Genomic DNA, 16040 nt, shown 5'->3' on the forward strand with positions numbered 1-16040 from the left:
GCATATCCAAAGTGCTACCATCTCTACTCTTGCACTTTAGGGTCATTGTGAAGTTAAATAAGTGTTACTTGAATACAAGCACTGAAATACCATGACAGTGGATCTCATAACCTTGATAGCTACTACCGTGTTTCCCTGAAAATAAGACCTAGCCGGACCATCAGCTCTAATGTGTCTTTTGGAGCAAAAATTAATATAAGACCCTGTCTTATATTATGTTAGGTAAGACCCAGTTTTATAGTATAGTAAAATAAGACCAGGTCTTATATTAATTTTTGCTCCAAAAGATGCATTAGAGCTGATGGTCTGGCTAGGTCTTATTTTCAGCGAATAAGGGCATGTAGTGTACACTAGACAAAGGGATACACTGGACAGTGTATCATTCATATCCTGGGCAGAAGGGAGTGGGGTGGTGGGAGATTTCATCATGCTACTCAGAAAAGCACGCAATTCAAAACTTATGAATTGTTTATTTCTGGAATTTTCCATTTAACATTTTCAAACCTCATTTGACTGTGGGTAATTGAAATCATGGAAAGCAAACTGTACACCAATTAATACAACTAAGGGGGAAAAATACATGATCATCTCAATTGATGCAAAAAAAGCATCTGACAAAATGCAACATTCTTTAATGATAGAAACACTCAGAAAACTACAAATAGAAGGGAACTTCCTCAACACGATAAAGGGCATTTATGAAATACCAACAGCTAATATCATACTCAATGGCAAAAGACTGAAATCTTTCCCCCTAAGATGAGGAACAAGACAAGAATGCCTGCTTTAGCCACTTCTATTCAATACTGTATTGGAAGCTCCAACCAGAGAAATTAGACAAGAAAAAGAAATAAAACACACCGATATTGAAGAGAAAGAAGTGAAACTATCTCTATTCATAGATAACAAAGATGTTATATTTAGAAAATCCTTTAACATCCACAATACATTAGAGTTAGTAAACAAATTCAGCAAACTAGCAGGGTACATGATTAATATGCAAATTCTGTATACATTAGCAATAAACAATGTGAAAAGTAAATTTAAAAAATTCCATTTACAATAGCATCAAAAAGAACAAAAGACATAGGAATGTATTTAACCAGAGACATGCAAGACTTGTACAGTGAAAAGCATAAAATATTACTGAAAGAAATTTTTTAAAGAACTTAAACAAATGGTTTAAAAATATGGGAGGACATTTTGTGTTCATCGTCTAGAAGACTTAATATTGTTTAGATGGTAATACTCCCAAAGCTCTCTGTAGATTTAATGCAATCCCTATCAAACCTGAATGGCCTTTTTTGCAAAAATGGAAAGCTGATCCTAAAATCTATATGGAATAGCAAGGGACCTGAATAACTAAAACAATCTTGAAAAAGAAGTGGACAACTCACACTTCCCGATTGCAAAACTTACTAAAATTCAATAGTAATCAAAACAGTATTGTACTGATGTAATGACTGATATATAAATCAATGGCATAGACTTGACTGTCCAGAAATAAACTCATAGAACTACGAGTATGGTCAATTGATTTTCAACAAGGATGACAAGACCATTCAATGGGGGAAAGAATATTCTCTTCAACAAATTTGCTGGGACAACTTGATAGCCACATGCAAAATAATAAATTTGGACCCTTACTTGATACCATATACAAAAATTAACTCAAATGAGATTAAAGATCTAAATTTAAGGAATAAAACTATGAAACGCTTACAAGAAAATATAGGGGTAAATCATCATGAGTTCAGATTTGGTGATTGTTTCTCAGCTATGACACCAAAAGTACAAGAAACAAAAGGAAAAAGTAGGTTAATCGGACTTCATTAAAATGAAAACTTTTCTGCATCAAGACATTGTCAAGTCAGCTATAATTGAAAAATAAATTTAAAAAGACACTATTAAGTGAATGAAAAGATAACTCACAGGATAGGAGAAAATATTAGCAAACCATTATATACGCTTAGGGTCTAGTATATCTATTATATAAAAACTCTTATAATTCAACAACATAAAGACAAACCATTTTTAAAGTGGTCAAAGGACTTGAATAGACACTTCTCCAAAGAAAATGTACAAATGGCCAACAAGCACATGAAAAGATGCTCAACATCATTAGTCATTAAGGAAATGTAATTCAAAAACCACTTCACACCCACTAGGATAGCTATAATAGGAAAAACAGAAAATAACAAGTGTTCATGAGGGTGTGGAAAAATTGGAACCCTTGTACATTGCTGGTGGGAATGGAAAATGGTACAGCTACTATAGAAACATTTGGTGGTTCCTTGATAAGTGAAGCATAGTATTACCATAATAACCCAGCAATTCCACTTCTGAGTATACACCCCAAAGACTTGAATCAAAACAGGGACTTGAAGAGGTATTTGTATACAAATGTCCGTACCATCATTATTCACTTGCCAAAAGGAAACCACCAAAATGTCCATCAACAGAAGAATGAACAAAATGTGGTATATACATACTATTATTCAGCCATAAAATGAAATGGAAGTACTCAAACGTGCTACATCCTGGAGGAAACTTGAAAACATCATGCTAGGCAAAAGAAACCAGACACAAAAGGTCACATAATATGATTCCATTGATATGAAATATCCACACTAGGCAAATCCATAGAGATAGAAAGCAGATTAGTGTTTTCCAGAAGTTGGGTAGAGGGGTAATGGGGAGTGACTTCTTAATAAGTACAGGGATTCCTTTTGGGATGATGAAAATGGTGAATGTACTAAATGTTATTTTATTGTATACTTTAAAATGGTAACTTTTACATTATGTGTATTTTAAAATAAAAGGTTTTTATTAAAGAAAAGGTTTTAAAAGATTTTATTATAAGAATTAGAGGATATGAAGAGGATCTGTTTTTATAGTTTGCAAAACTACTATGTTCTAATGTGTCTCTGCAGTATATTCTTATATTCTACATCAAAAAGAGTTCCATAAAAGAAAGGTTAATTTGTCAGTATGCTGTACATAAATTCTAAGGATTGCTAAACATAAAATTATATTATGTGTCTGTTCAAAAAAAGAAATACCCTTTTTTTAATAGCAAGGAAAATAATTGAAGAAAGTGTTAAATTTGAACCAAGTGTTCCCAGGTGAACAAATCTCTTCATTATTCAAATGCAAAGCAAATTTTTTTTGTAGGAAACTGAAAAACATTGATTAATGAAGCATTAGCATGGATACTATATAAAACATAATTATACAAATTCCCATTAGTAATGCTTATTTCTTTTAATGAACAATTTGTTTTGGCAATTTTATGTAGATAAGAGAACAGAACATTTTTATAACACTCTGGACATTCAGAGCATTAAACAGAATGGTCTTTGAAACAAAAAAAAAAAGCTACTGTAAAAAAAAAAGACATGGATGCTAAGATTAAACAAACTTCTGAAAATTCTAAAACACAGACACCTAAATAGAATAAACTGATTTCCTGAACTCTACACACATGTACAAGATAAGAATTTCAAGACTATGGCTAGATATCATGTTAAGGCCATTCAGCAGACTCAAGAACTGGGTTCAAAAAGGCTTCTTGATTTCCAGTTTGATAAAGTTCTCAAAGAGCATCTTACTGTCAGAGTATATAGTCCAGAACTCATAACAGAAGAGGCAGATCAAGAGCCACAAAAACATAAGTATTTAATCTTTTATTTTTCCCTCACCGTAAATCTAGGCTAGTTTCATATTGACCTTATGCAACTATTTGACTTTGAGGATTTGAATAAAACAGTGTTATATACTTATACTTGATCCTTCTAAAATGACATTTAAGAATAAATAACCACCTTAAGGTTTCCTGGGAATTTTACTCACCCTTTACCATACCCTCCTCCCTCTTCCACATTCTTATAGCATTATCACTAAACCACCACAAAGAGAGAAATTTTAAAAATAACAAAATCGACAAATGTGAATCCAATAAAAGAAATTATTAGAGATTTTAAGGTCTGTGGTTTTATAACTGTCTTACAATAGTTGAATTTTAAAGGTCTTTTCTAGAAACTTCTAAATAAATTTTTATTGGAGAAAAATAGAACCACCATATACACAGGGAAAAAGAGCACAAAAATTCAACTGATAGATAACTGAAAAGTCACAATCATCCAATGTTGTTTGTAATTACTTTCCAATTTTTTAAACAGCTCCCCTCAACTTGTTTTTTTTAATAGTCTTGCCAATTTTTCAGCTGAAACAGCATGAAGTTTTCAAAAAATTAAGAGCCTCAGGGAAGGGACCAGCTTTCAAGATAGCGAAGGTGACACCAAGAGTCTCCTCCTAACAGGACCAATTCTACCTAAAAATTCCTTAAGAGTAACTACCAAGTTATACTGTGGAACAATCTACATATCTCAGAAACCATTAGGGATGTTAGAACACTAACGTAGATGGCCCAGTATGGAGAAAGGGCAAACACAATAGTTGCATTTCCTTGTTGAATGAGCTCATGTAAGGAAACACCAGAGGAGCTGAGAAAATATAGGTGATGGCTACTCAAAAAGAAATTAGAAAGGCATTTGAAATACCACATATTGTTAGACAACAGTGTGTACATTGACGCAATTGTGGAGAAATAGGCAACTTTGTTTAAATAGCTGTTCACAGGTCTTTAAGAACTCAAGGGAACAATCAATAGCAGACAGAAGAGCCAACTCTCCTCAGTTGACAGCTAGCACATAGGTATTCTTCCTAATGGCCCCCAAACAGTCAAAGAAATATATTGCTGCAAAAAACATTAAAGCAGTTCTGATTTTTAAAAAAACAAAACAAAATTTTCGGCTTCTCCTCCAAGATCAATTCCCTTCAAAGCTTCAAGGAAAAACAAACGAGGAGGAAAAAAAATTCCAAAAAACAAAACCCACAGAAACAAAGAAAAAAAACACTGATGGTAAAGAAAAGCTTTTTACTCACATTATCAATTTGAAGAACAACACTTTTGCTATTTTCTATGTTTGAACAATCCTAGGACATTTCTCCAAAAAGTAGGTGTCCAGTGGCTATGAGAACTCTTTATCTTCAAGCAATTTTGAAAGGAATAAGATCAGCACAATACAGAATTTGAAATTCCTAACGAGGGGATGTGTGGAGAAAATGAGGGAGGACTTTCACATCTAGGGCTTCAGGAAGTTAGAATAAGGATGACAGGAAAGGTTTATTTACCAACAAAGATTTGGGATGCTTCCAAAAAAACTTTGGTGGGGAAAATAGCTATGCTAAATCCTAAAAAGCCTGTAATAATCTACAATTGGTCCAAGTTAAAGACGAAACTGCCCAAATAACATTAAAGTCTAAAGTTGAAAACCAGTTGGTGAATGTTTACTTGTGTAAAAATGTACAAAATATGTGGGTTTTGGTCTCTTTTGTGATGTTTATATTGCATCCAATTTTAATATGAAGAAAGAGTTGGATTTTTCTCTCCTACTGTGTTTTTCTAGTACAAATTATGAGCAATTTTCTATTTCAGCTATTTTTATAAGTACCTGTTAGTTAGCACACTAAACTCAGGGCTAAACCATATACACACATCCCATAGCCATAAATGGAACAATTGAGGATGGGTATATACAAGAGATTACATAAGCAACTTTTCCTCTACTTGAAAACTTGTTTCCAAATAAATTTTTTCAAAACATCCCTTTCAGTGTAACAGAACATTACTTAGTAAAATATCAATAACTATGACAACTTATTTTTCTTTTCAAGGGAAATCACAAAACAGGTAAACAACCAAGTCCAGGGTGGTTTTCCTATTTGATAAATACATCCAGAACTCTGTACAGTAAATAAAGTTTGCATGCAGTTTAAGTATCTTTAAATGACATTTAAAGCAAATAAACTTTTGCTTCATAATTAATGGTGTATAAGAACCCCTCCCCCCTCTTTTTAATAGTCATAGGGAACTCTTGCCCAGTTCCAAAGAGGAATCAAGAAGACCAGGTACTTTCTTACGAGTTTTCTGCACATCATACTAAATAACATGCAAAGAGTTCAACAACGTACTTCTTAAAGGTAAATATTACTCTTTTAATGGGCATGTTAACCACCGAAAAAGTCAACTCAACTATTTCCATTACACTGCTTCATTTGGTCATCGGTAGTATAAAAAAAGTCAAATAATATAAGATCAACAGGTTAGTTTATCGACTGGCTACAACATGAGACACAAAATGCTCCAAGGCCAAAATTTTATGCAATATAGTTGTACTGGTTTGGGTTTTCTTTATCTCTTTCCATGTAGTCCCGGTCAATTAAGGATTCTATTCTCTTCTTAAGATCAGCAGGCTGTATGTAAGAGAAGGCAAATTTTCAATGCAAAGCTCATGCTCATTGACTTAAGCCCATTTACCAACACCCCATTCAAAAAAGAACAGTTTTGGCTCACTGATTTAATGTGTTTAATTGCCTTAATTTTTTAAAGAGAAAGTATACTGAAAATAATCCAGATTGAGACATATTTTTATACCATGCATATACTGTCACACCTGGTCATATTATTGTACAATACTTTCTATTACTTTTCTATTTTATAGAGGTCTTCTAAGAACCAGCTATTCTCTGCACAAATACAAAAGACTAACTCATAACTTCACATGAGAACACATAAGTTTAGGGAGACAGAATGCTACTTAGTCTTGCCAACACAGTTTAAAAAGACAGGTAGGCCCTACATTTGGGCAAAAGGTATTTCTCAAAGTCAGCTTGCATTTTTATTAAATAAAAAATGTACTGCATAAATCACTATTTACAAGACTACAACAAATGGTTCGATAAGTGAAGTATCATCTAATAATTCAGATCTTCGTATTCCCAGTTTAATGTAAGATTTAACTGTTGCCTACTATAAACAATTTGGAGTTTCAAATCCCACTCGTGGTTAAAAAATCATCAAGAAAGCTTATAAGCATGTTCTCATGATTGTATTCTTAGCTCTTGGATGACAAAATTCCACTGCCTTTTGTATCTAGCCTATAAAAAAATATAATCTTGCTTGCTAATAGAGTTTTTCATATTGTGCAAAATGGCCACTTGATCAAGAGGGTTAAAGAGGGAAAGTAGTCTGATGGGGCAGCCAAAATTTCAGACATATCACCCAGTAATTCCAAGGGTTGAAAATCAAAATGGCTTTCTCTTAATTATGGTGAAAGACCTAGAATATCACCACAGTATTTATTACAGTATTCCTCTTATCTTATCTAGCATCAGTGATCTCTCTGGCTGGAGGTGAAATGGTTAGCAGAGCATGAGGGTAAGAATGTAGTAATGAGGAGGCAGTATTAAATTTGGTGAAGACATAAAGTCTATCTAATTAGAATTAACAGCTAACAAGCACATTATGTGCCAGATCCAGTGCTAAGTTTTTACATATATTATCTCATTTAAGCGTCACAATAACCCTACAAGGTAAATGCTATTACCATCCCCATTTTACAAAAGAAAAAAACAAGCCCAAAGCTCATGAGAAAGCCAACAGCTAATAGTCTAGCTAAACTCTACCAAGTGTTTATCATCACAAGGGTTTGGGAATCTTCTAAAACTTAGAAACAGTGCAGTACACCATCACATTGTCTAAGCCTCTTTATTATTAGGCATTTACACTGGAATGTCCATTTAACAACCAATTTCAGTTTGCCAGAACTATTGCTAAACTTTTCAAAACGATGGCTAGTTATCTGTATAGTTTCTAATGGACACTTATATAAGCTAACTAAACAAAACATTTAATTTAAAATAACCAAATCTTTCAAATACCAAAGTATTTCAAGGAGAAAAAAGTAAGAAAGAAGCTCAATAGAAATATAGTGAATGAAGTTGAAAATTTCAAATACTCATTTAGCAGCTAAACTTTCAGCTTTTATATTAAATAAATAAATAAATAAATAAATAAATAAATAAATAGGTTTTATAAATTGTTTTTCCCTTTTTATCACAGCTGCCCACATATTCCAATAAAGGTTCTTTTGGAATCATATATATGAACATGATAATTTAAAACTTTTTCCCTCCAAATGATCTTGAGGCTTTAGTCTATGTTTGTAAGATTTGTGTTTGAAAATCTAACGTATTCTCTTTTATTTATAACAAGCTCAATATGAAAACACGGAAGTACCTACCTTTACTGGAAATTTCAACTGGTTGTACACTTCAGAAACAAGGAGATTGTGGCTAAGTGTCTTTCTCATCTTCATAATTCGAACAATTGCAGCATCAATTTGATACTGTCTGTCTTGAAATACTCTTTCTGTAGTGCTTGCTTGTTCCTCAACCTAACAAAGAAGTTTTAGACTTAGGAATTATACCTGAAGTGAAACTTAATTAATTATACAAATTGTGTATTTCAGGGACATAACACACAGCTAATACTTTAAATATGCCAAATCACCTAAAAGAACCTTATACAGGAAATGACAGAATATATCCTACAAACATAACTCCTTTCTGTCCTAATTATAGAGCTGTACCTATGAAGTAATGCCAATGTTAATAGAAAAATACCATCTTTGAGTTGCTTTTTTAAAGTAGGGACCAGCTGATGCAAAATTTATCATTTTCTTTTACTCTATCCTCGAAATCTTCTAAATAAGTCACAAGGAGTTATTGACCAGATTTCTGTGTGACATTAGCTTATCTGTAAAATAATTGACTCTGACCGCTGACTCAAGTATGGTACTAACCAGCTAATCAAAGTTAAAAAAAACCTTTTGTTTGGTCATATATAAATCAGAAATGCATACTGTTACTGCTTACATTCATTCAAGATTAACAGAAATTTAGGTATTTAGGAGTCAGTTTACCAATTTTAATGCTAAAGAAAAAATGTTCATATTTGGCACCTAAATCAAAAGAATAGTTTGGGCTTTTTGCAGTTTCTTTCTGTTACAGAATAAACATTTTAAAAGGACATGGTAATTTTCTAAGGGAATATTATGCCTTTGATGTGAATGTCAACAAGACAGGAACTTGTTTAAGATACTGACCTCTATCCCATATTAAAACTTTCTCAAGCCCTGCATTAAACCTATTAGGACTGAAATCAACTGGTTTGAAGAAATGCTGTAGTTGTTGGTTTTCTTAATAAAAGTTTCTTACAATTTCAAAAGGCAAAAACTAACAAAATATTCACTGTTAAAGAAATACTAAATCATTCAGATTTTTCATCAAGCAAGTTGGCAAAGATTTTAAAAAGAAAATATCTTTAGTGCTGGTGAGGGCACCATTAAGACAGGCAGTCATGCTGCTAGACAGAATGTAAGTTGGTCTAGCCTTTCTGGAACACAATACGACATAATGTGTTAAGACTCTTAAAATGTTCATACTCTTTGACCCAAAAAATCTACTTCCACGAATTTATCACAGGAAAGGCTCAGAAAGATTAAGATTTAGGTACAAAGAGGTTTCTTGCAGTTTTATTGATAATACTAAAAAGTTATGAATTTAGTTGCCCAGAAACAGACACTGGTTGAATAAATTATAATAGCCATGTAAAAGAATATTATGTGGCCATGTGCCACTTTATCGAAATATTTAATGGTATGGAAACAGTCTAAAGATTTAATGTTAAACAAAAAAAGCAGTACATGAAACTGTTGAGTATCAGGCCCAATTGTGTGTACCCCCCCATAAAAATACAAAATTAAATATTGAAATACATTGAACTAGATATAGGCACAGAATATATTGTTAGTGGCAGTATTATAGGCAGAAAAATCTTCTTTATAATTTTTTATTATGAACCCATATAATTCCAGTGCATGAGGACGAGGAGAATGCAAAAGAAATACCGTTTCTTTCATCTGGATTTGATTGATCTTTATCCTGAAAAGTTTGTGTTTGAAATCATCATTACAAATGAACTTGTCACCATCTTCGATATCTTTGCCCTTTGGATTTTTTGCCAGAACTCTAGCTTTGCCACAGGCCAAAGACTGCAGTGTTCTCCTTAATTCGCCATCCTCTGAAGAAGAAATAGTGGCTTAGTTATTTGTTGATAGCTCATCAACAAGAACACCTATATTCAACCTCAATCTAGCTTCAACCCTATCCGTCTATTAAAACTGTTTCCTTTTTACCCCAAGGTCATCAACCAATTCCTCTTTATTCTATCCAACAGCTTTTTTCCAGGTCATCCTCTAAAGACTTCAATTATTCCATGTGGATAACTACCAAATCTTCAGAAATGACATCTCACTTCTTTCTAGTCCCACATTTAAAGAACACCTTCACCTGGCTGTTTTTACTATCATCAACTCCTGTATGTTCAAAATTGTATTCACCACCTTCCCCATAAAACTGTCCTCTTTTTAACTGTTAGTCATGAAGCTACCAGCCTACTCAGGTGAGATACCCGGGAATCATCTTAAACTCTTCCTTCTCCTCCATCTTTCACGTACCTAGTAAGTTGTTGCTTCCTAAGAGATGCCTCTTCTCCATTCTCATTGGCCTCATTCTAGTCTAAGCCCCTTATTACTTTATCCCCACTAGCTTCTGGACTGGAACTTCTTCATCCTCTGAGCTGCCCTATTGTCTGCTGATTCCAGTTAAGTTGTCCAAATAAGTCACTTCCACTATGTCACACACTTGAGACCCTACAATGTAGGTTTCATCTGCTAGATTTATAAGGCTCTCGATGATCAGCCTCTACCCATCTTACCTTACCTATCTAATTTTTATCTCCCTATTCCGTGCTGCAGTTAAACTCTTCATGACTCTTACCCACACTGTGCTCATTCCTACCTTCAAGCCTTTTCTCACAATTATTTCCCCTTGCAGCATAGGCCTTCTCCCTAACTAAAACTTGAAGGCCCAGCTCAAGTTCCACCCATTTCATGAAGGCTTTCCCAACTGTGCCAGTCCAGTGATCTTTTGCTTCACTGAATTCCTAACACACTCCTAGTCAGCACCACAGATTGATACTTATTGGTTGTGAAATTATTTCAAATGTTATTCCCCCCTTTCCCAGTGGTTACATTATGAGTGCTGAGGAGAGGGATTATTCCTCTATATTCCCCCAGAGCTCTTAACTTAATGCAGTGGACATAGTAGACACTAAATAAAGCTTGCTAATCAACTGATTCAACACAAACCTATTCCGGTAGCCTGCTTGATCTCTTCTAAACTGAACTCTTCTCCCTCATTAAACATTAGCAGCACCAGTGTTTGAAAAAGAGACACCTGGAGTTCTTTTTTACCCTGTTGGAGAAACAACAGTGTTTAGCCATCATTTAAAAAAACAACACACATATGAAAAATTAATCAAATAACTAATCTCTTACAGGAAAAAACATTTTAATCAGTGGATTTAGAAACACAGATTAACATTATGCGGAAAAGCCAGTATGTTCACTGTAGGGCTTAGCTGTGGTGTGATCCTACCTAAAACAGGAAGAAAGACTGGGTGACCTTTCTATAGGTCTATTTTTAAACCTTTATAATTAAAACTGAACAACAAAGTAATGAAAATTAATAATTTAGCCTTATGTATCATTAGATATTTATTGCAAGCAGCAAGAAATCACTATTTTTGACATTTTTGACATTTTTGATTCAGGTAAGTCATGAAAAGCTGCAGGAACCTTTTGAAATTGATGAGAACTGTTCCCCTTAACACCTACTCTATTCTCTAGCCCCCGGCAAGAAATGAAGTTTCCTGTTAAGAAGTGGCAGTGTGAATTCTGCATCTACAAGTGGGGAAAGGGTGGGAGAAAGGGTTTTCAGTTTGCAGCAGGGCCAAATCAACTATGGAAAAGACCATTCTTATAATATACACAAACTTGTGACAAGCTATCACTGTCATGCATTATTTAGGATAAATTTATTAAACAAGTTAAGAGGGATGACCTCAATATCAAAGATGAAAGTGAAAACTAAGTTTGGGGAACACCCAACTTACCTCTTTAAATTCTGCCTTTAGTACACAGTGTCCTAGGGTTGACTGCCACTGAAGTTTCCTGCCACTATGTTTGCCAAGGTAAAATGTCTTGAAAATCTCCTGAAGTTTTACCATCTACAGTAAATAAAAAAAAAATCTTTATTTAAACTCTGTATCCAATATCACGTTAACCACTTTTTATATTTACCTCATGTATAATAATTTCTGGATATTTTTAAGACTTTCCAGTAGGTTCACTGATCATTGATGTAAGACAATGATCTCCCAACGACCAAATCTAATGGTATTTATCATTCTTCACACTCTTTGCTCTCTCTGCAACATTTAATCATTCCCTCTTTTGAAACATTCACTTCCAATGCCTTTTGTGCCACTGCACCATGCTGGTTTATCTCACTACTGCTTCTTCACTGGCTTCCTTCACAAGTTCCTCTTCCTACCACCAAATGAGAGCCCTTTCCAAAGTTCTGCCTTAGACTTTTTCTTCCTGTTTCTACATTTTCCCTCTTAATGAGAGAGATCTACTACCTGGGTGTCCATAATTATCTCCATGGAGGATTCCCAGTATCTATCTCTCTAGTCTTAACCCCTTTTCTAAACTTTGGTCCTGTGTTGGACAGGAGTTAGGATGGATTAGTTAGGATGGATTTACTCAAGCACCCATCACTCAGCAATCCAACCCCCAGGTGACATATGAGCAAGAATTTTTGAGAGCTGGGCAGAGTGGTAAGTACTATCTGGGGAACTGAAAGAAGAGTCAGGGAAATTGTCCTTGAATAGAAACTTGGCATCAATAGCTGTGCTCTAATGATATTAGTATAAGAGTAATATAAACATAAGAGTAAAATATTAAAACAGTTGGCATTTGGTGTTGGTGTGTTTACTGACACAAACTTTTAAAAAGCATTTATTTTTCAGTGACAAGCAAAATAGAAGTGTCATGTATTTCTACGCTTATAACTCGAGTCCTAAACAGCATTCTTACCTCTGGTGGTAAATGGACTTCCATAGGTACATATGTTGGCCAATAACCCATTGTCAGAATATTCACAGTTAATTCAATATTCCCAGGTACATTCTGGTTCTGCATATACTACAATAAGATGAAACACACATACTGAGATCTGAAAACTAAAAGTGCATACATTTCATGTCAAAATAATGACCCATTCAAGAAGTTCCCCATTATAAAATTACATGCGAATACTAACTATCTCTAAAATAAAAGACAACTATTAAAATGACTATAAATAAAGCCTATATTAAATACACTAGAAAAGTGCATTGGTTAGCATTTTGTAACAATGTCACATGAGGATCATGTGTTCTCATCACAGGCATTATCAACTTAAATAATTTCTCACATACAGCTGGGCTGTTGTTACGGAATCTCTTCTCCATTCTTTCCCCCATACCACCTGCAGCCCCCACCTTTGGAGAACCCTATGTGGCTTGGAACACCTTGCAGCAACCCCCAATCCTCACCCCACCAGCCAGCCCAAGTCTCCGGTTTTTCACTTGCTCCACTGCCTGTTTGCAGGGGGTGACCTGAAGTGGGGAAGGAAGAAAAAGGGGAAAGGGCAAAGCAGATAAACCCTATTCTGTAGCTACTATAGGACCCATGATCCTATTGACCCTGATCTTTCTCTTTAAGTCTTTCACTCTCATTTCCCACCATAGCAATATAGTGGTAAAGAAGTCATTATTAAAACCCTGAGAGGAAAATATGACTTGCCATCACTATACCTATGTTCTTAAATATTTCAAAATCACCTTCTACCAACATCTGCAAAACTGTGGATCTAGCTTTTCATTCCCAATGTCCCCAGAGGCCTTACACAATCACTCTATCACCTCTCCTCCCTTCCCATTGCCACCTTTGAACATGCAAATCAACAATGATTATATGCTGGAGAAAGCCCTGTTCTCACTATTTAGCTAATACAGCTTTTCTTGTCCTGACTTCAGTTGAAAACATTTTATTTCTAATTTTGTGTTACATGGGTGTACATTGAGAATAAATTATGAAGTAGGTCAAATACACTTACATTTCATTGATGATTTTTTTCTCTACTGTGAGTATCATCTAAGTTGCTATGAAATATTTACAACAAAATCATGTTTCTATTTATCCTCTTCAGTACAAACCACAGCAAGGAGATAACTAAATATATTTAAGCTCAAGGAATTAAGTAAGAGTTTAACTCACTTTTACCTGTTTGAACTGAATCATGATGTCTTTAGAAAGTTCCATGTCTTTAAACATTCCTTCAAGTTTGCTGGTGAAAGCAGCTCCACATTCTATTAAAGATATTTACAATATTTTATAATATTTCAAAGTGGTTAAAAACAAAGAACTTAAAATTGAAAAAATGAAATGCAAAACTTACTTTACCATGAAATATGACCTGTAATTATTCATAAGAATAAAAAAAAAATCCTTACCCCAAAGCGCATGCCCCACTAATTGAGAATCAAACTCTTTAATCCTGTAGTAACCTTACCTACTATGTAGGCATAAGATAAATGGGAAATTTTTATGCAAATAATGAAAACAAGAACAACGCCTTATTTTTTAAAAATTGCGACAGCTCTGGATATGTACAATAGGTTGGAAACCTATGACCTTACTCAATTTATGTTTTTATCATATGTGCATAGAATGATCGACAAAAGAGTAAAAATTAGGCTGACATTTTCTTTTAGAAATCAAAGAAGAAAAGGAACAGAAAGAATGACAAACATACCATGTTTAAGTTTGGACAGCATTGATTTTTCAGCATCTACAGATGCACTCTTCCCAACTAACAGGCGCTTGGCTAAATCTTTCTTATAGAAGGCCTCAAAAACATCCTTGCCTATATTAAATAATAAAATACAACTCATAATATTCCAATAAAAAGTTCTGACAAAATTGCTTCAAAGTGTTTAATAAATCACACCATTACTCCAAGATATTTACATTTATACATTTTATCCAAGTTTGTTAAATGCAAAAAACATTAGAGGTAGACTTTTGCATCATGCACTTCTAAAATTCTTTGCTATAAAGAATTAAGACTGCATTAACTTTTCTTTAGAAAAGCTTTAATCAACCAGTAGCTTTAGCGTCAATACTCTGGAGATTAAAACAAATAACAAAATCCAAGGCTTGTAATAGTGGAAAAATCAAAACACAAGGCAATTAAGTACCCCCAATTAATTAAATGCAAGGAGTATAACAGAATTTAAAATATCTAACTCCCAAATAATACTCCCTCCAGGTTGATTATACTTGCTCATTTCTCTGTTCAGTGCTTTGTTCTAAAAGAAAAATATTAAAACAAAAATAAACTTACCATAGATAAATCTAAATATGATCATAATTTTATCCAACATCTTTTCAAGTTCCTCATCTGTAGCTTCTTTGTTGCCAGCACGAAGCTTTGAATCTACATACTTAGCTAAAATGAGGGGAAAGTTTGTTGTTTAGTGATTATGGATAACTATGATGTACTAGGCATTACACATACCCAAACAGAAGTATAATATACTGAGTTTTTCAATGCTTCAGAGGTATACATGCATTTTTTAAAGTCTCCAAAATCAGGCAGATCAAGTGACTTGTTCAGTGTCACAGAGCTAATAAATACCAGAGCCTGAACTCAAACCCAAGTCTTCTGGCTCCAGATCTAATGTACTTTCCACTAGAGTGTCCATTTTACAATGATGGTCAGCAATCTTTACAGAGTTGGAGGCAAAATCTGCAAAAATTTTAAGGATAAATAGTAGACCAATGAAATTTCACCCTTTTGCAGAAGACCCTAGACCTTCTCAGGGTACCTCCTCTTCTGACATTAGGGGGTACTTGGGTGGGAAAACCTGAGGAGCACTACACTATACCACACCTTTATACTAAATGGGCCCAGAATATTAGATTTGTTTTTGTCCTGGACATATTTATTCCCTCTCTCACTGGCAACTGTACTTTCCACTACCCTTTCTTGTAGCCCTAAGTGTGGACCTCTAAAAACAGCACCCTGCCCCACCTCTAAATTGCTGTAGGCTTATAAAACTGACCTCAATTTTATTATAAATAAAAGTAAATAGGGTCCAATGTACTGTCTTACAATGAAAG

The 16040-nt window shown here is 34.1% G+C and overlaps 1 protein-coding gene across 5 annotated transcripts in view; it reads right to left on the minus strand.

Annotated features, from left to right (window-relative positions):
- Positions 1–450: 450 nt before the first annotated feature.
- Positions 451–16040, minus strand: part of CUL4B (cullin 4B) — a 117473-nt gene continuing 101883 nt past the window's right edge. For 2 of the 5 annotated variants that reach the window (XM_019717655.3, XM_019717657.3), the window contains 9 exons: positions 15262–15366; positions 14671–14781; positions 14139–14224; positions 12909–13016; positions 11924–12037; positions 11118–11223; positions 9816–9988; positions 8148–8300; positions 451–6318 (listed from right to left, as the gene is read on the minus strand). In XM_019717655.3, the coding sequence (XP_019573214.2) occupies positions 6223–6318; positions 8148–8300; positions 9816–9988; positions 11118–11223; positions 11924–12037; positions 12909–13016; positions 14139–14224; positions 14671–14781; positions 15262–15366 (1052 nt within the window). In that variant the 3' untranslated portion in view covers positions 451–6222. Of the gene's footprint in view, positions 6319–8147; positions 8301–9815; positions 9989–11117; positions 11224–11923; positions 12038–12908; positions 13017–13408; positions 13472–14132; positions 14225–14670; positions 14782–15261; positions 15367–16040 lie in introns of all 5 variants that reach the window. The other 3 variants (XM_088794850.1, XM_019717656.3, XM_019717653.3) reach the window with 2 other exon arrangements.

The sequence above is a fragment of the Rhinolophus sinicus genome, chromosome 18 (genome assembly GCF_057876585.1).
Source record: "Rhinolophus sinicus isolate RSI-liver-muscle chromosome 18, RSI-T2T, whole genome shotgun sequence".
Taxonomy (NCBI): Eukaryota; Metazoa; Chordata; class Mammalia; order Chiroptera; family Rhinolophidae; genus Rhinolophus; species Rhinolophus sinicus.